General features: G+C 35.5%; 1 protein-coding gene across 4 annotated transcripts in view; it reads left to right on the forward strand.

The window, feature by feature from the left end:
• The window catches only part of LOC134537618 (mitotic checkpoint serine/threonine-protein kinase BUB1 beta-like), a 222,425-nt gene that overhangs the window by 24,910 nt on the left and 176,279 nt on the right, over nt 1-21,236 (forward strand). For all 4 annotated transcript variants that reach the window (XM_063378288.1, XM_063378282.1, XM_063378272.1 and 1 more), the window contains exon 2: nt 15,192-15,335. In XM_063378288.1, the coding sequence (XP_063234358.1) occupies nt 15,193-15,335 (143 nt within the window). In that variant the 5' untranslated portion in view covers nt 15,192. The remainder of the gene's footprint in view (nt 1-15,191; nt 15,336-21,236) is intronic.

Raw genomic sequence — 21,236 nt, forward strand, 5'->3', positions numbered from 1 at the left:
AGTTCAGGAGCCTCTCCCTGAACTCGGTGATGTCCCGGTATGTCAGGCCGGACAACTGCATCTGATACCGGAACGGCAGCTGGGTCAAAATCGCCGCTACAAACTCCTCGTCCGTCGTGGGCAGGTCGAGATACCGTGTCTTCTCGAACATGGTGGACAGGTGGGCTTCCAGCATTGTGCCCTTCCTAGGATCATACCTCTCGGTATGGAGCTGGGCACGCAGATTGCTCTGGATGCGCAGACTCCAGTACTGTTGGCGGAACATGGCCTGGAAGTGGTTGTAGCTGCTGGTGGTTGCACTTAGCATCTCCCACCAGTAGAACGCCTGCCCCTTCAGTGCGCTGTTGAGGCACTTTAACACCTCAGCCTCGCTGAGATTGAACGTGGCAGCGTACTCTTCGAACCGTTTCAGGAATCGGATCGGGTTCTCTGTTACCCTCCCTGAGAACGTGGGCATGGCTTCTGCCCAATGCTTGGCCGGGTGGTGCATTAAAGTAGCAGGGTCCAAGCTCGATGTGTTTACGAATGTTCTGGTGGCAGGCCTGTGAGTGATGGTGGTAGTATGTGGCTGTTCCTGGGACTGGTGCTCAGTGTAGCACTTGGTGCCGCCCTGTTGCTTGCCTGCGGTGGGCAGTGTGGGAACAGTAGGCTCCTGGCACTCGCTTGCCTGGGCCTGGCCTCGGCTACCAGCTGACTCAGCTGTAGGGCTCGGTTGGACGGACATGTTCTCCAACCTGTCCCTCAGTGTTGCTGTGGCCACCTCAATGTCACCTAGCCTGGTCTCCAGGTGCTGGATGTGCTCACGCACCTCTTCCCTCGCATTGGCCTGCCCTCGGTGTTCATTGGCCATCATGTTTCGGAGTGAAGTGACATGGGACTCCAACCCATCTACTCTACTGTTGTATAGGGAGACCTGTTCTGCAATTTGTTGCATCTCCTCATGTTGTTGTGTGAGCCTAATCTCAATACTGTGCTCGAGATTCTTTATGCTGGTATTGTTCTGCTCTAACTCAGCTTTCAGCTCAGACATGTTAGCTGCTAGGTGGATACTGGTCTGGTCCATTTTCGCATTAAGACTTGTGTTGTTCTGTTCCAATTTCGAGTCGGTCTGCAGCAAGATCTGCATCAATGCCTCTAGGGTCACTGGTGGTGTTGTAGTAATGATGTCCTGGTGTGCAGCTGTGTGGAGGACAGTGTCATTCATGTCTGATTGCTGTGTGGCTAGGGGAGACATGGGCCGCCCTAACCCCTCCTCACATGTCCCTACAGGAGAATTCCCTGCAGATGATGTAGGCTGGGATTCACTGCCTGAACCTTGGGCAGTTGCATACTCCTCACCTACACTGAGTGATCTGTTCCTTAGAAGTATGAATTTTGCTCGCTGGCCATGGTGGTGTATTATGACGTTATGAGGTAATTGACAAAAATAATTGATTACACAACTAGTGCACTTGCACACAATACTGGGGTGGTACAGTATTTACACACTAAATGTTGAGGTGTCCCTTAACCTCAATAGTCGGCCCCACCGTATGGGCTCCAATTAGATATGTGGGGGAACTAACTAGGCACTACTTGGGTTGTCAAATGGTTATGTGCGGCTGCTTCTCACCCACACACTTTATATGTCAGTGTATATATATAGGCCCCATTTCTATGGAGATAAACATACATGTAACACGTTGGGCTGTGTTAAACTGTGTAGAAAAAATTCGATATTACTTATGTGGCTCTCCGATGGTATGTGCTGATATTATGTAGGCCACAGTTAGGTATTAATTAAATAGAGGTACAAATATACATAGACATACACTAGGGTAAATGAAATTATAAATAACATAACACAACACTCACAAATAAAATATATAATTATTTATTGCAAATGAAAAATGGATTCAAAGTTTACTCTTATTAATTATATTTATTTAATTACTAATTATATTCACAACCTAACTGGTACTTGGCATCATAGATCACACGTGAATTTCAATCATCAGGAGTTATGGTGCCCACATATAATTCTTAACAAGCGTCTTTATTTGGGTTCGTCAAAATTACACAGTTTTACTATATGTTTTTAGGGATGTTAATTAAATTTTCCTCGGCTAGTAAGGTTCGAAATGTCGTCGGTAGAGCTCAGAGCCTCTCAATCTATAGGACCTCTGAGTCGATGTAATAGTATGTAAAACAGTTAAATTCGTATCAAAATATTATTTAAATCGTAGATAATGTCAAATTACTTCAAAATATCATTGTTTACAATTGTTTCTGATGGCGATGTGACGGAAAACGGGAGTTACGTGACAATGTGCATAAGTGGAGGAAACAAATTTTTGGCACTTTTAATTACTCACGTTTTACACTCCTAGGTCATTTATCTTTTTAGATAAATCCCAAATTATGTTCTAGACTCCCTAGAATACATAATTAATCATCCTCGGTTCGGGATGCCTACCGCTCATTAGCTAAATTGTAGGATTTATTACCGTCGACGTCACAAACTACAGCTTTCTTAGCTGGCCATTATAGAACTCTCTTTCCTACTAGCTTCTTAAATTAAGCCAGTTAACTTAACTTTCAAATGGCGGCCCGTGATTGGCAGAAAACTAAAATCAGTTACATAATTTCCTTAATAAAACGTGAAATCCGCACGCAATAACAGCGCGGATTACAAAATTTCACGTACAATTTAAATAAAAAATTATTAAAATAATAATTTACATTACAAAATAACGGCGTTAACTTTACCGTTTACCGTCTTAAAGTTCATTAAGTCCTTAGAGGGGTCCCAACAATACATATTTCAAATAGTCCAGAAAAATCCATAGAGTCACTTTCTCATAGATACACATAAAAATAAATTACCGTTTCTGACAATAAATAACATTAGACATAGAGCAAATAAAATAAATAAATCGTAATAAATAATAATAATTAATCTGTCAAAACAAATAACATGTTGGAGTACAATATTTTATAAATTTTGTAACCTACATGACACAACTATATGAATAACAAGTCAGGCTGTAAGTATTTAAAATTATTTTTATTTAGCTTTTCATAACATTCACAATTCAACTGACAGTTATTAATTTTACATTATAAACCTAACTACGTTACCAAACCAATGTGATTAGCATTGCCATGCATGTTTAAATGTAGTTTTTAAATCACTGCTTATTAATTTTATTGTAGGCTAAGCTTTCAAGGGTTCAAATTAAAAAAAAATCCCTTTTGGCTAAGCTTACGGGCACATATAGACTTCGAAGTTTGTATACATTTTGGAAAATTTGTATCCAAATCATCATACATATTTTAAATTTTTAAAAAAAATTGATAAAAATATCTCCCCATTTTTAAACCAAAAATTTTGGTCTTGATTAGAAAATTTACAAAACTTTGTAAGGCTGGATACTGTATCTACTTAGGGTGTAATAAATTTGTTCAGCATGCGTATTTTCATTACCCATAGAAGTAAGGATGGGTCATATCAATAACTAGCTCAGACCCTATTTTATGGATAATATTTAGAAAGTTATAAAAAACTTTGGATGGTGTCCTAAATTTTTATAATATGGGGGCACTAAGATATGTGCAATTTAAAATTATATTTCTCAGGTGTAATTTTCGAAGATCAATATCTGGTTTCGGGTTCTGCTGTGGATATCTCTCTCTTCCCTCGTTGGCGTCAGGTCGAGATGCTGCTGGTGAACTTGCCAAGCGGTTATTCCAGCTAGCACGCCACTGAATGTGTGAGAGCGATTGTGAGATTGTTGCTATTGAAACCAGTACTGTATGTATCAGGTGTGTGATGTACCTCTGCATTAAGTTATTGGTCAGGTCCATAGAGTTCAATATCCATTTAATAATATTCGCATGATTTAAATATAAAAAAAAAGATTCAATAATTAGCAATGACTATGATTCTAAGGTGGGTAGTGCAAAGATCATTTTCACATTGGTATCTAAAACAGGCTTTAATATACTAGAGGACAACCCTAGTTAAAGGAGATTTCAATTACCATCCTGATAGAAACCTGCACCATTTTAACTTTAATATCTGATAATGCAAGAGGTCACACAATAAAATGTCGGAACTAGCTGTGTGGAGTCGGGAACAAACTTATTGTAACTGTCGGACCTCCAGGTGGTACTCAGCTACACTGGAAACTGGTTTGAAACCGGCAACCCTTTAGTCCTGAAAAGTTTATAGTCAGATTGGATCTAACGAAACGTTGGAAATATTCGTAGTGGAATGCTTCAACCATCGTCTTGAGACACTATATGTACAAAACTGACAGACGCAGAAGTGTTTCACAAAGACGTCGTAACTCCCTATTTATGACATACGTCAGAAAATACTATCTCAAGACTTTCAGAAGATAGAGCTCTATCTAATTAAATCGTGGGTAACGCGTATCTTCGGCCACTCGAGCGGGCAAGCAAGGATTTGGCAAGCCCCAGCCCGAGCAACGTCTTCCCCAAGCAATGCCCAAGTCTTCCCTCTAATATATATTTTTTTTTTAAAGCTGTTGAATTTGGTTGCTCACAGCAACCAAGGAGCTGTAAGGTTTTCTCAGTCATTCCTCAATGGCGAGGTAGTTGAAAGGTGAAAAGATTAACGAATAAAATATCAATGTGTGTGTGCAAAGATATGGCAAAATGAATAAAACTCCAAGGAATAATAATTCAGAAGACTCTGAAACTAAATAGGTATTATAAGAGGTAGTGTTATGTTATATGACTGTCAAATGGTTGTCCTAACAAACAAAAAAATCATTGCATTAAATATGATTTATCACAAATGATACCAATTAGTTTAGAGCAATGATAAAGAAAATAAAATAAAAACTGTAAGCAGTCTGACTATTACAATGGATTTGACACTATACCTACTAAGAGAATTAGAATTGTTTGGTCCCTCAACCCTTATTTTTCATCCTTTACAGCCATAGTTGTTCATATAGAAAATTGGTTTAGACAAATTTTTTATTTAATATTAGAATATAAAAAGACATTTGATACTGTGCGAAATGAGTTTTGTTTTTTCCCCTTTCACCCTCTCTGTTTTTCATCCTTGCAAAAATGGTTTGTCATTCCAAAATATTTTCGTAAAACATTTTTAGATAATAATTCAAATATTTCTATGATTTTTTAATGAATTTTATTCTGTGGCTATTCAGGATATTGTTTTTTTTTTTTATCCTTTAACTCCTTTATTTTAACCTCCTTCTGTAACAGTTGTTCGTATCAATAATTATTTCAGTTAAAAGTTTTATATGATAATACCCTTATAAAAAATAACTTTGAATAAATTAGATACTGTGTGTACTACTGAAATAATTTTTTTTTTTCAAGCCAATTTTTTTAAACCTCTTGCAGTAATGTTTGTTAGTATCAAAAATGTTGACAGTCAAAAGTTTGAGATAAAATTAAGAATAGTTATAATCACTTTGAACGGATTTTACTGTAGGTGTACCAAGGAAGTAACGATTTCCCCACCCCCATCAAAATCATGTTGTTTTAGCCCTTCCTCTAACGGTTAGTCGCATCAAAAATTGTTTCAGACAAAAGTGTTATATAATAATTTGTTGGTTTAAAATAACTTTGAATAGATTTGATAATGTATAAATACAATTTTTTTCCAGCCCTTGCAGTGTAATGGTTGGTAGGTAACATCAAAATTTGTTTGTGACAAAAGTTTTTGATAGTATTTAGAATAGTTAAAATTATTTCAAACTGATTTAATACTATGCTTACTATGCGAGCTACAAATTTTTTGACGGAAAACTATATTTTTTCCACCCCTTGCTGTAACGGTTGGCTGTATTAAAAAAAGTTACAGACCATATATTGAGGCATGACTCTCGTACATAATAATAAATTTAAATGATATAAATAGATAATATTTTCAGTAAGTTACAGTGATTCATTTGTTTTTCGAAAAACCATCCCCAATTCGACACCCTTGGTCAGATTTTGCCCATTAATAAACTCGACCAAGATTTTCTACCTTTTGAAGCAGTTGTTTGAGAGCATTTGATGCAAATTGCGGTGGTTATCATGCCCATAAAAATTTATGCATATATTGTCAACAGAAAAGTTTATATAAATATGTAAACTTTTCTGTAGATTTCGATTTTGGGTTCTAGCAACCATGCAACTAAAATCTGCATACATTTCCCGTAAGTTATATCGTGGTAACTGCGAAGGTAGACTTTCTTAGAAATGTACTTAAAAGTATTATTTCTTATTTGTTATGTTAAATCTGTAATTAGGTTTTCAAAACCACTGTTTATCAAAGAGCTATTTATATATTTTTGTTATTACAGATATGAAATAAGCTTATTTCTTAAACAAATACATTCCCCAGTTTTAAATAATCTTACACCAATAAATCAAACAAATTATTTTACAAATAAAAAAAAATATTGAGTTAAATTTGTTTTGTTGATGTTCTGAAATAGGTAGTTAAGAGTTACAAGACAACATTTAGAAAAATATAGCCAACAATTTACATAAACAATGAATCAAAATTCATAAAAACACTCTAGCATTGAAATAAGAATGAATGATCACATTTCTTTAGTTTTCGCCACAAAAAAAATCATAGCAAGTGTTTTGTCTACATTTTACATAAATTAAAACACAACACTGTAACTAATAAATTTGAAATTGCTAAAAATCAGAGGTAGAATAGAAATGTGGTCAATTATAAATTATTTATGTCCCTGAAGAAGTTTTTTTGTTGGTTTTTTAAGTAAAGACAAGAAAAGCACGAAAAAATATAAATCAAAAATTTGTTTGCACAGCAGCAAAAGATGAGCACATTACTATCTACCCTAGTTATTTTGAACTCTCGTATTTTTATACCAATAATCACTACCGCCCAATTTCACGCCCTGTAAGGCTATGTGTATCGTACTTGTTTTTGGTTAATAGTGTTAACACGTTTAAATAATGATTTTTAATACATTCAGTAACCTGATAGGTTTTATAAATATAGTTAAATTAATAATAAACATATATCTATAACAGTTTTACGAATAATGTAAACTTAAAAAAAATAGTCGAATCACAAAAAATTAACACATTTCCAAAGCTTCTAAAATAATGCAAATATTTTTAAGATTATGATTTAAACTTTCCGTCCATCGAAAGTTTATAAGCTTGGCAAGCTTTTGACGGACGAATATAATTCTGGCAATTTGATTGGCTGTAGAATCCCGGACGAACAATTGTGATTGACTTTTCTAAACATAACTTTAAAAATTAACTTTCTTTTAGTTGTTAGTTCTTTTTCATATTTAGTTATAAAAATAAAAAAAATATTCGATATTATTATATAGTTACATTAAATATTTCATTTATCATTTACTTTAATTTTACCAAATATTCATTATTTACAATTGAAATCGTTTTCGGGACTAATGCGATTGTTGGAAAAGCACTGAAGCATCAAAAATAATGGCAGAAAAATACCATCAAAGACAATTTAGAACATCCCCGGAATAAAAATATTGATGAAATAAATAATTTCAGTTTCTTGAATGACAAGATCACCGTGGTTTTGACATCATAAGACTTAGTCAGTTTTGATACAAATTGAATGTTATTTTAACCAACATTTAATAGTGTGAATGTGTCTTTCACTAGATTTACTGTAACAACATATTAATCAATAATAGTATGCACGGATTTGTCTTACACGGATGTATTGTATTAAGGCAGCAAACATCGTATCGCAATCTCTTGTAGTTGATGCTGAACTTTTTCCTTGGAATTTTCCCTTGGCAACTTGCTTTCTTTCTTGTGCTTCACTAATGTAGTCTGGATCTCTGCACCTTAGACCACAGCTATGCCTGCGGGCTGATTACGAACACTATCGACGACTAGCGTTATTCTTCACGCGGTAACGAAACACGTATCGCATTTGGTGATTACGACCCACCTTGCGATATGCGTTTCGTTATTTTCCACGGTAACGCTGACCTGCGATACGAATCCATGACGTCAGAGGACAAGCAACAATTGAACAATTAATATGTTCGTCGAACAGACTATTTTGTAAGTGAATCATGAATACTTAGTGTTACTGGGAACAAAATAATCTTTTTTAATGCACTAATTTCTTAAATAAAGTCTTTAAAGCTTTTTTTGCTGCCTTTTTCGTAGAAGTTTAAATCAAAAATGCAGTTAAAGATTTCGCGTCGTCATTGTGGCTAACTGCGTCTTGCCATGTAAACATAAACATCGAACGAGAAGCATGTTTAAACTTCAATAGAATGAAAATGAGGCCACTCTACAGGTTACAAAATTAAAGGAACAACTAATTACCACGAACCCGTGTCTGTTTTTATTTTACCTATTATTGATATGATATGAAGAGTGGAATTAAAAAAAATATTTAGTCAAGTTTTGTGTGCTTGTGTAAAAACATAACCTTATACTTCAAAGTTATACATATATGTGGTTGATGATATATTTAAGTGGTTATTAGCATACCTAATAAAAACTACACTTTTTAACATATTTCCAGCGGTGAGCTTTCTAGTTTATGTAATCTAATCAGTTAAAATTTTATAAATATATTTTAATACTCATGTGCTTTCGTATATTTTATATACAAGTGTTTTGAAACAATGTTTCCAAGATATTAGTACCATTCGTAAATAAAAATAATTTTGCTAATATTTATATTATAGGTCACTCAAACATTTTTTACTCCCTTCGTACACTTGGTAAAGTTTAATTACAGTAAATTATTTAAATTTGTGGTTTTCTTGACTAGAGTGCACATGCCGCTATTAAAGAGGACACTGTGTTGAATATTTGTGTTCTCAGTTAAAATAAGCCTTAGAGTGGCACTGGTAAAGTTACTGCTGCCCAACAGAAATCATGGTGTGGTTTATTAAGAGCCACAGAGAGTTTGCAGCCAATTTTTCTTCAAATAATGAATGTGAAGCTTGCATGTATCTGTGGATTTAACTGACAAAGAGGCTTAACAAACGTTTAGGGACATTAAAAACCATTGACCATTGGCAAAATATTATTCTTTTTTTTTTCTTTAGTGAATATAGCATTACAATTTTTATGTAAGCAGCAGCCTTCAATTACAATGGAGAAGATATGGGCTACTTTTTGTATTTTCATTTTTTTGAAGTCTGTTTTAAACTCCTCAGTGTATTGGGTTGCATATTCTAAGGATAAAATTAGGCCCATAATGTTTCAATTTAAAAAGATTGACATTTTAAACAGTTATTATGGAACAGTTCTTGAAAATTTTCAGTGTAAGAACAGTTTATTTTTATAATCTGAGGATATGAAAGTTCATTGCTATGTTTTTTTTAATTGCTGTTTAATTTAATCTCACCAATGACTTAAACAAGTGAAACTAAGTACTTAGTAATTAGAGTAAGTACTGAGTAAACAACTTTGTTTTCAAGATGGCATTCAAGTTGGTTAATGATCCAACATGTATGTAAATTATTAATATGCTGCAATTATTTTAAAAACTGTCTAGAAATATTCAATAATTTTAATTCTCCCCTCCCCCTTTTTTTTCCATTAAGATAAATTAATAGATTACTTTTTCTCAGCAAGTTTAGAAATTGATGGTTTAATATGTAAAATAATATTCAGTTTGAACAATTTCTCATGTACATGCATTCCAATTATTTAATCCATTTTTTTTTAATTTCAGTAATGGATCAACATGATATATGCTGCAATAAAAAGAGCAGCTTAAGCAATAGCTGCTAAGATAACAGCTGGCAATATTATCCAAGTTATATTTCTGAGCAGCCTTGACCAGTGAATTATCCAAATCTTCGTACAGCATCATTGGGAATGATGTAGATTCTAGAAGGTGGTTTTGTCCCTCAACCTCTGGTAGACATTATATTGTGTTAGTCATGCATTTTGTTTATCCAATACTTTTCCAAATATTTATTTGAAAATTAAATATATATTTTTTTCAATACTGGTATGCTTCCAATTTTGTTTTTTGAGATTGGTGTAGTGGGTTTAAAATAAGAGTGGTGAAAATTAAGTAGTTAAGATACCTGAAAGTTGACAGAGAGAAATTGGAGGTGTGCTACATTTAAAATGAAACACAAAAAAATGACTTGCATAAACATGGAAGTGTTAATAGTTCATATTAAAAAAAATAAAAATTAAAGTTGTTCTACTCAGAAGTGTATGCAGAATTTTGTTATGAGGGAGGAAGGGGGATGGGGAGGAGGAAAGTGGTATAGAAGCACTTAGCCTGTTGGCTTTATTTTTTTTGGGCGGTGGGGGGGGGGGGGGGAATATAGATTTTTCTTTTAGGATTTTGGGGGAGGCATATATTCCTCTTGCCCCTGCATATACCCCTGGTAGGTTCATTATTAAAACAAGACCTCTTACAATCCTTGTGTTTTCATAAGATAGCCAAGAAACCTAAGAGTTTTTTATGCATATTTGTTATAATGGCCATCAGTCACAATCAGTTACATATTAATTTACTGTATTAGTCTTTTATTTAAGTTAAATTTTACTTAATATAGTTAAATAAGCTGTTCAAATGCTTCATCACATATTTTAAGAAACATATGATTTGATCTCTAAATACTAGCTCAAAAATTGCTTATTTTAATGTTCACACACATCTAAGCACAGATTTAATGGTTATTGGTTATTCTGATGATAAATAGAAAGATAAGAACAGTGAGTGATGATAAAAATTCATAAGATGCAGAGTGTTGACTGGGGAGGTGCAAGGAATGGAGCTGTACCAAACTTTATCGCAAGATGAATCATACTAAGTAAGTCAATATTTGTTCCTGAATTATCTAGCTAAATGCAATGTGTGTCATTTAATTTGTTTGTACTTGTCTCAGTCTCAATAAACATACCTACATTGATTCTAAACTTACAATAATAAAAATTAGTTCAAAATATTTTTTTTTAATATTCGTCCACATGAAACAATGTCTATACTGTATACAAATGGGCTCACTGGCAACAACAAGCAGTTGTACCTGCTGGAACTTGCATTGATAGTCAGCTAGTCTAATGAAATTCTTCCATGTTATATCTTGTTTACACAAAAAAAAAGTAAAGAATGGTTATATACAAGCATTGTGAAATCTTTGACTGGAAAAACCTTGATAATTCTTTTAGTCAGCATACTTTATAGAATCTGTACTTTGTTATTAGCACCTCCTTTATTATAACTCTGCATCTATGATACCTAGTGTAACCTATACAATTCATACTGATAATGATCAATAGTACAATTTAAAAATAATAAAAAAAGATCAGTTGAGCAGCATTCAAGAAAGATAGCTGGCAGCTGATAAACAACATTCAAGAAAGACAGCTGGCAGCTGATGAGAAGCATTGGGAATATGTGCTTCTGAAATGGCAACCAGCAATTTGATTAAAAAGGCATCAAAGAACTTAAAGAAAAGTTAAAAGGCATGCTGGAGGCATGTGCTAAAATTGCCAATTATGAGAAAATATTGTGTTAAGAAATAATTTTTTGTATACAAACATGGAAATGAGTGAACACTTATTTTCACAATTTCTTTAATAAATGCAACAAACTTGATAACAAAGTATTTATTAAATTGCATAGCTCGTTTCTTCATGTTTCTTCATTTTATAAGGTTTTCCAACTGCTATGAGGGTGCAATCTGGCAATTCGAAGGGATTTTGATGGTTTCTTAACAATCTTCTCTGCCTTCTCCTCCAGTTCGATATTTAGCAGAAAGGCAGCAAAGGCCATTGTGTAGAACCTGAAATATTTTCAAACATTAACTAAATTAGTGTAATATAGTTTGGTAGGCTACTAATTGTTAACAAGAGGGCCTGATTAATAAAAATAATTTTTAAGATGATATTATTGAGCTAATATTCCTCGATGTAACGCATAACTGCATTCATTTTTCTTTAATTTCTAAAAACAATTTTAACTTTTCGACTTCTTTTCCAACAATTCTCCATGAGTGTGTTGTAATTCTTCAAGCAGTTAAACTAGAAATATGCCATTTTAATAGCTTGTTAGGTTAGGTAAATCAAAAAATTTAGACATGAGAATGATTGGTTGGCTTAAGTAAGCTACATTAAAAATACTTACTGTGTGATTTTGTGAACTGTTTCTTAAGTTATGTTACCAACAAAAATAATAGGTATAAACTGTAGTGTGGTTGGTTAGGTTAGAGTTAGCTGTGTTACAATATATAATTCTTAAAAACTGTTAAAATGAGTTCACAGTATATTTAATATAACTACCATAACCTAATAAACTGTCTACACTACTTTCAAGTATTTATAATTAACCTAATCAAACCAGCCATTCCCACCATTAAGTTTGTTAGATGAATTAAAAATAACAAATAAATAGTGTGGATCTGTGTGAATGGTAAGTTAAGTTAGGTTAGTTACATTAATTGTACTACAAAATATGTGTGGATGGTTGGTTAGGTGAGGTAAGCTTAATTTTCTATTAGTAAAACAATGTTACAGTATTGATAGCCTATGTTAATTATTGGAATTAATGTCTGAAAACTAATAAATAATTTAAAAAAAACATATGGACAAGTAGCTTTTCACCATATTTACCTCATTATACAATATTTAAAATGTAGCTAACCTAACCAACTATAGACATGAATAGGTTTGCAGTATTTGAAGTGTAGCTAACCACACATAACCAACAATAACAACTTGAAATATCTCAACAGAAATAAGTATCAAGGTTAATAATAGGAACTCAAAATTACCGTTTTCATAAACTTATTTTTATAATAAAGCCTCGCCTCCCCTACATAAAAGCTCGAAATGTTATTTAATAGAATCATCCTGTTTAAGGAGGGGAATTCATAAATAAATTATTCATCAAGTTATTTGTTTTATGATCAGCCCCACTTGTTAACAATTACCAATGTTAACACATTTAGGTGATAGAGCCAATATGTAAATGAATGAGCACAAATGAAAAATGTATTGCACAATTGAACACACAAGGAGGCCGGAAATAGCTTTCTGAAACTAAATAAAGAAATATACAATTTACTGTCTGAAGTCTACAAGCGCACAGATTAAACAAAAATGCTTGTTGAGCAAATACCCGAACACTAAATATACATAAGTAGCCTATTTGAACTATTTATAGCTATGTTGAGTTCATAATGTGCGTGTAAATAATATCGCTCTTTAGGTTAGGATTAATTTGATAAGCTATGACACAGCATTTATTAATATTCTTCTTACCTACTTTGATCGTATTTAAACCACTTCATAATTATTCCACACAAACTATGCATTGAAAACAATGATTTCATGGTACAATTAATAAACAGAAATAGCACTTTAAAAATAATGTTCGCGTTTTAAATATACACACGCTAACCTAAAACAATTGTTTTCGTTTAACTTCATCGCTTTACATCGTACTCGACTATATTTAAAACAATAATGTGCGATTATAATGCCGTTTTTAGGACGGGAGGACATTATTTTTAAGAGTAATTATATCACTTACCTCACAATCGCTTCGTATCACCACTTGAAATGCCCGTGATATATAACGTAGCTCCGGTGCGATAAATATCACTTGAAAAGTGTGCTCGTAATCAAAGTTTGCGATATATACCGCCACAACGTCATCAATATTCGAAGTTTAACGAAACACGATGTGTTCGTAATCACGTTGCTGGTTCCTGCGATATTCTTCGCAAACCTTCGTTATTTATCGCAACTTATAACGCAAAGTGTGTGCTCGTAATCAGCCCGCTGGGATCAGCTATTTCAGGCAATACACATTTAAGATAAAACATTTTATCTTTGGGTGGATTTCAATTGACCAAAATTGAAAATCTCGTTCCACAGAAATAAATTCTGTATCAAAATCACAAAATAAAACAAGAGTAGCGTACTTTACACTACAAATGTTCAGTTGCCCCTGCAGCTGATAGTAGTAATACGAGCTGTTCTTGTTTGCTACACCAAACATGTTCAATTGTCTTCTGAAAAGGAGTGCGTTGACCTTCAAACAGGTATCATCTTTATTCTTCTGTCTCCCATTCGTCAACAGAGGGCCGGCGCAGGGCCGAGTCAAGAGAAAGCACTGGTTGCAAAAAGTTCCGAAAACTGCCGAAAGGTGACTCCACAGTCCAGCGCGCTTTGCCACACATTGTCACCAATATTACACGCCGCCTAAACTCTGGTCACTACCATTGTACCTGAGGTCCGATTACAATAAACTATAAGCTAAAATAAAGTCAATCCTTCAGACGACAGAATGAAAGGATTTTAAATTATAATTGAAACGTGAATGCTTAAAAACTTGCAAATGAATATCACGTTATTTTGTAACAGATAATTTATTGAAATTAAAATCTCAAATACACTAAATTAGTAATGATTACATATACAATTATTGTTTTAATCAAATCTCTCCTGTTTGAAGATGTACCTACAGAAGTTTTACCACTAAATTCTTTATATTTTTTGAATTAGGAATGTTGATAATCCCAGAAAAATCATTAATAAATATATTGTTTTTTTTATAACTATGCTGGTGCACCAATCCCCTTAAGAAGGCCACGACAGAGCAGCTGAAAGCTCTTTGAAAGAAGCCTTCCAGAAATGCTTTTAATCTTGGAATTCACGTTGGAATAAATGCATTGCTAGCTAAAAAGAGTATTTTGAAGTATAATAGCTCAAATTTTATGTATGCTTATTACTTTCTTCATAGTAAAATTATTCTTTGTATTTTTGATCACACCTTGTATGTCTAAGAGTTTTTTCCTTTTGCTGCATTATCAGAGGTATTTTGCATTTCAAGCTTAGAATTTATTGTTGTGCAGCTGTTAAAAATGATCTAGATTGTTGTCTCATGACAATGTAAGGTTTTTTTTGTTTGCTCAAGAAAAAATAAATTCTATAGTCTTTTAATATAATGTTACTTAAATAAGCTGTACTAAATTCATATATCTAGCCTAACCATAAAAAAGTATAAACTTTTTATCTACTCTCTAAAGTATCCAATATTTGAGAGAGTTTGTATGCTGTATTATTGGTATCAGGTAGTATTCTTAGCTGGTATGTTCTGATTCATTACAATATGTATAAATAATTGTAATATACATATATCAAAATAATTGTAACTCTTGAAAGATATCTTGAAACTGTCTGAATTACAGAATGATTGGGAATGCAGAAGACTTGGAAGATTCCAAGGAGAACATTCAGCCCTTGAAGCAAGGGCGAGTTGTGTCGCAACTCAGCATGGCCCTAAAAGCTCAAACTGATTCTTCAGTCCAGCAAGAGTTGTTGGAACAGCAGAGGTGAGTGTAGGCTAGTGAGAAATAATAAAACACTTCCTTTACATTAAAATCAGCCTTTATTCACCGCTATCTTACATATCACACTGCCGCCAACCTTGCACTCGTTTCCATACAAACATAGCACTCCTCACATCTCCTTTTTTCAATAGCATAACATACACATTCTACGCTGTTCCTGTTGCAGTAAGAAACATACAAATTGACACTAACTAAAGCAACGTACAAATTCCACATTTTTCCTTTTACATTAAAAATACATATCAGCACATTACAAACAATGACAATATTATTGGGAGCCAAAATAAACTTAGGCCCTTCTAGTTTATATTACTTGGAAACATACTCTGCACAATTATATCTTTTGGATGGTTTCAGTAACCTCCCAAACCTCGATCTGCATTCAGCACTAACACAATGTGCATCAGATACATTTGCTGCTGGGTTCACAGAATCTTGCATGTCTACTGATGAGGGGTTTGTGTGTAATGTGTCCTGGGCACTACTCCTACAGTCATCTTCAGTGAATCCTCGAACGCCCTCGAATTTTGTATCATTGTGACCACCTATGTTGGGTGTAGCATCCTCTCCAAGTTCTGGACTAGCCCCCCTATTACTGGTACTGATATTCCCACCACCTATCACTGACATGTCCTTGTATTTAACTGGCACATCCGCTATACAATCATCTTGGCGAAGTACCCTAGAAGAACTTTCTAAAATGTTACCATTGGGCATTTTCACCACATACGAACGTGGGCGAGTAGCTGGCCCTACTATCACAGCACCTTTCACCCAACCGTTAGAAGTCGTACCCTCACTGCTCCTGACAATGTTTCCGCTTCCGCGTGACATGCTCTCCTATCATAGAATGCCTTTTGTTCCTTCTGCCGTACAAGAAAAGCAACCTGATGGTTTGGAAGCAAAGGATGAAGTAACTTAGGGACAACGGGAACACATCCTCTAAGTATACGACCCATGAGCAATTGAGCAGATGAGTACTCTCTTATGACCGGAGTGTTGCGTAACTCAAGTAGGACCATGTCCATGTCTTTCTGATCTTTGATCGCTTTTTTTTAGCAATTTTTTGACTGTCTGAATATGCTGTTCGGCCATGCCGTTCGACTGAGGGTAATGGGGGCTAGATGTGTGGTGACTAAAATTCCACTCGCGAGCAAATTGGTCAAACTGCGATAAAGTGAAATTACTACTTCCATCAGACATAACTACTACTGGGATGCCTAACCTAGCAAAAATGGCTTTTAAGCATTGAATAACGCATTTGCTTGTTTGGTTTTTGAGCCGTTGAAGCTCCACCCATTTAGTGTAGTAATCTACGAGAAATAAGTATGGCCGATCATGAAGAAAAAATATATCAATGCCTACCTTCTGCCAAGGTCTGTCTGGAACTAGGCGCGGAAGAAGTGGATATCGACGTTTCGAGTTCTGGAACTCCCTGCAAGTCTCGCAAGTATCAACAAATTGTTTGATATCTGAAGCCATCCCTGGCCAAAATACCGTACCACGTGCTCTTGGAGTACACTTTTCCAAGCCCTGATGAGCTGCATGAATGGAACCAAGAATTTCCAACCTTAACGATTTAGGGACCACTATAGCATTACCCTTGAGAACTAAACCATAGGCACAGCTAATGTCTTCTCTGTATGTCCAGTATGGTTTCAGTTCGGGAGATACATCCTCAAGCCTTTCAGGCCACCCTTCACTAACCACTGTACGCAAACTTCGCAGGACGTCGTCCCGATCAGTTGATTGCTGCAATGCTAGCAATTTGGCATCCGATATTCTGGAATTAACTACCAAAGAACATACCTTGCAACTACATTTCCTTTTCCAGGTCCGTAAACCCACGAGGTTTAGCGCTAGTCTGGCATGCACGTGAGAGTGTGTCAGGAATGTACACCTGTGAGACTGGTTTATAAATAACGGTAAGTGAAAATAGCTGCAGCCGCACTCTCTGCAACCTAGCTGGGCAATCTACCAAATTCTTTTTGAAGATAGTTACCAATGGCTTGTGGTCGGTTTCCACCGTTACTTGTTTATTGTAAATGTACTGGTAAAAATGCTCGACTCCAAACACAATAGCCAACATTTCTTTCTCTATTTGTGCATACCTTCGCTGTCTCCGTAAGTGCTTTAGAAGCATAGGCAATCGGATGACCCTCTTGTAGTAGCACTGCACCTAAACCCGCTTGGGATGCATCGACAGAATGGGTAGCTGGTTTACTCACATCGTAATATTTAAGCACAGGGCTTTCACACAACAGACCTTTAAACCTCTCAAAAGCTACCTTTTGCTCGTGCTCCCAATGCCAGTCAACATCTCTCTTCAAAAGAACCCTGAGTGGAGCTGTAGCCTCTGAAAGGCTGGAACAAAATCTTGACAAATATGTGACAACACCCAAAAATCTCTCGACATCTTTTTTGCAGGATGGAACATCTATATTTTGAATGGCATCTACTTTGGTACCATCAGGTTTGACACCATGTGCAGTGAAAATGTGTCCTAAATAACATATGTCCTGAACACCAATAACACATTTACGTTTATTAAACCTAACATTATTATATTATAACATTATTAGCTCTCTCCATCACAGCTTTAAGCCTCAGATCATGCTCCTGTTTGGAACTTCCCCAACAGATAATGTCATCAATATAGGTGAGCACTCCTGGTAAGCCCTCAAATACTTCACTGAATTTACGATGAAAAACTTCAGGAGCTGCACATATGCCATAGGGTAGCCTCAAAAACTTATAACGCCCCCATGGAGTGTTAAAAGTTCAGTAGTCAGTGCTGCTATCGTACAGTTTAATTTGCCAAAATCCTTGTGCCGCATCTAGGACAGTGAAATAACTAGCACCTGCCATTTGAGATGTAATTTGCTCAAACGTGGGTAGTGGAAAGTGCTCCCTCATTAATGCATTATTAAGATCTTGTGGATCTAGGCAAATTCTTATGCTACCATCTCGTTTGTGGACCATTACAAGAGAGTTTACCCATTCTGTGGGCTCGAGACCACTTTAGCGATTATTCTTTCCTTCACCAACCTATACAACTCCTTCTTCAAGGGTTCCCTGAGGGCAGCTGCAACTTTACGAGGAGCATAAATCTTTGGCTTTGCACCCTCCTTAAGAACCATCTTATAGCTACCAGGCAACTCCCCAATTCCTGTGAATCACTTAGGATACTGGGTGACTAAATCTGTAAGCTTAGGACTTGTGGTACTAGATTGCACACAATCAGCCTTGCGTATAAGGTCCAGCAACACGCATGCTGCTAGTCCCAGAATGGGTGAACTGTTATTTTCAACAACATAGAATTCGAGAACTCTAGTTCTCCCATTGTATGAACATTTCAGGTAACACCCAAGAAGGGTATTTTCTCTCCCAAGTAATTAACGAGCTTAACACTAGAACTTAACAGGTTCTTATGGCTAATATTAAGTTTCTCAAACATCTTCCTAGTTATGAGGTTGGCTTTAGCTCCAGTATCTAACTTAAATTTGATGAAATGAGAATTTGTTACCTCAATTTTTGCAGTCCACTCAGATATAGTGCTTGTGTGAGAGATAGTATGAACACACAAATTCTCCTGCGGACAACTTGTTGAATTTGATGCTGGAGTGTCATGAAGTTCCTTCAATTTGACCTCCGCCACCACCATTTCATCCTCGGAGGAACTAGACGTCGCACAGGAATATTCCTTTGTCACTTCCCTGTCTTTCTTCTGAGAGCGGCACCTTTTCGCTAAATGATTTTTTCCACTACACTTTCGACACACTGCTCCATATGCAGGACACTTACGACGTTCATGCTTCCTGCCACACCTGTCACAATCAAAGCGCCAATACTCGTTCGCCTTTGTTTCATGACTATTTGAGTCACTGGTGTTCTGCCGAGGAACGCGATGATTATTGCTGTACCGACGCAACTTGTGGCATGACATTTCTTGAACTGCAACCGCTTCTTCTTGAAATTTTTCTAGTCTTTTTCGGTCACTTCATCAGTTCGGCAGGTATCCGTGGCTTGCGCCAGCGTGAGGTTATGTTCCCTCAACAGTTGCTGTCGTACGGCATTGTTTCTGATACCACACACGATGCGATCTTTGATGAGATCCTCTTTCATAGTACCAAATTCGCAAGTTTCTGACTTCTTCCTCAATTCGGTCAGATACATATCAAAAGTTTGACCCTCTTTTTGAGAGCATGTGAAAAACACATGCCTCTCTTAAGTAAGGTTACGTCGCGGGAGAAAATACGAATCAAACTTATTTAGCACAGCTGCCAATGTCTGTTCTTCGTTTTCGCCAAAAACAAAACCTTCATAGATATCTTCAGCGTCATGGCCCATCAAGTTCACCTAAATGGCTATTTGTCGCAGCACCGGGAAACTATTACCGCCGACCGCCTCGTGGTAGTACTTGAACTTTTTTCACCATTGCAACCAATTACTGGCTACATCGCCATCTCGCTGAAGTTTCTTGATAGTTTTAATTAGAGAATCCATTTTGACCTAAGTTTTTACCGACTGCGCCATGTAGGCTAGTGAGAAATAATAAAACACTTCCATTACATTAAAATCAGCCTTTATTCACCGCCATCTTACATATCACACTGCCGCCAACCTTGCACTCGTTGCCATACAAACATAGCACTCCTCACAGTGAGTGAGTGGTTTCCTCTTGTCTCTTCATTATTGTCTCTCATGTGGTTGACCCATGACTTGCATTTTAGCAATAAATAGTAATGCTAAACATAATATTCATTATATGTACCAAGTAAGTTCATGAAATAAGTTTTGATATGACAAAACTAGATACTTTGTTCATGCTTTTTTTACATTTTTAGTTTATTAAGAGTATAAATAATATTAACATCAACCTAGTTCCATTAAATTGGTTTTAAATCATGATAATTTGTATTTTTATCTGATACTATTTAAGGTTTATTATATTATAATAGCTAAAATAAGTGCTAAACATAAACCAGTCCACATAACATTTGGCAGTAGTAATTTAATTAAGGGATTATTGTACAGTAAAAGTTCTGTATTGCAGTACTTCTTGGTCTGGCAAATTTTCTAATCTGGCAGTGATCAAGCCATTTGCATTCAGATTTTTCTGGTATTTGTAATCCCATCAAAAATGGAAGAAATAGCATTCAAATTGATAGAACCTATTTTTGCTTTACAACAATTATTAACTGTAGGGTTTGTGTTCTTACTAACCTTAATTTGTACAACTTAATATGTTTAAAAAAATAGAATAATTAATTATAATTTTATTGGTAGAGATTTATAACAACTCAACATTGCTGTAAATATAATGCGCTTCTTTGTTCCACATATACCTCTTTCTTCCCGTTAAAAATAGAGATGACCTGCCTGTTTGCAATCTTACTGGCTTAGTCTCACTTATCTCTGCATTTCCATGCATAAGATACTCAAATGCAAATAACCGTGTGAAACACACTGAAAATGCATTTCTACACATCCCAATCATTTCTTGAGCTGCTGACGATGCGACCGCACATGGTGACAATCGAGCAACTAGTTGGAACATCGTAGTTGTCTTGCCTTACAAAGGTGAATTAAGGGGGGAAGCATCCCTGTGTGTCAACGGACCAATCACAATACATAACCAGGTACATGACCATTTAAGGAAAGTGCTTTTCTAACATAGTGCTTTTCTAACATTTGTTTTCCTAAAATTTGGAAAGTAACATCACACCACAGCAGGGCTCGTCCTGATTGGCTGGCGAGACAGCGCCCAGCAAAAGTGTAGTGGTTTAGTCCATTGCTGCGCCTATGTGCTGTTTTCCCAACAACGCACTAACTTGAGGCGTGAAAAATAACTTACTGATGACAGTGTGGCACCCGTGTCTT

This window comes from Bacillus rossius, chromosome 1 (genome assembly GCF_032445375.1).
Source record: "Bacillus rossius redtenbacheri isolate Brsri chromosome 1, Brsri_v3, whole genome shotgun sequence".
In the NCBI taxonomy this organism is placed as follows: domain Eukaryota; kingdom Metazoa; phylum Arthropoda; class Insecta; order Phasmatodea; family Bacillidae; genus Bacillus; species Bacillus rossius.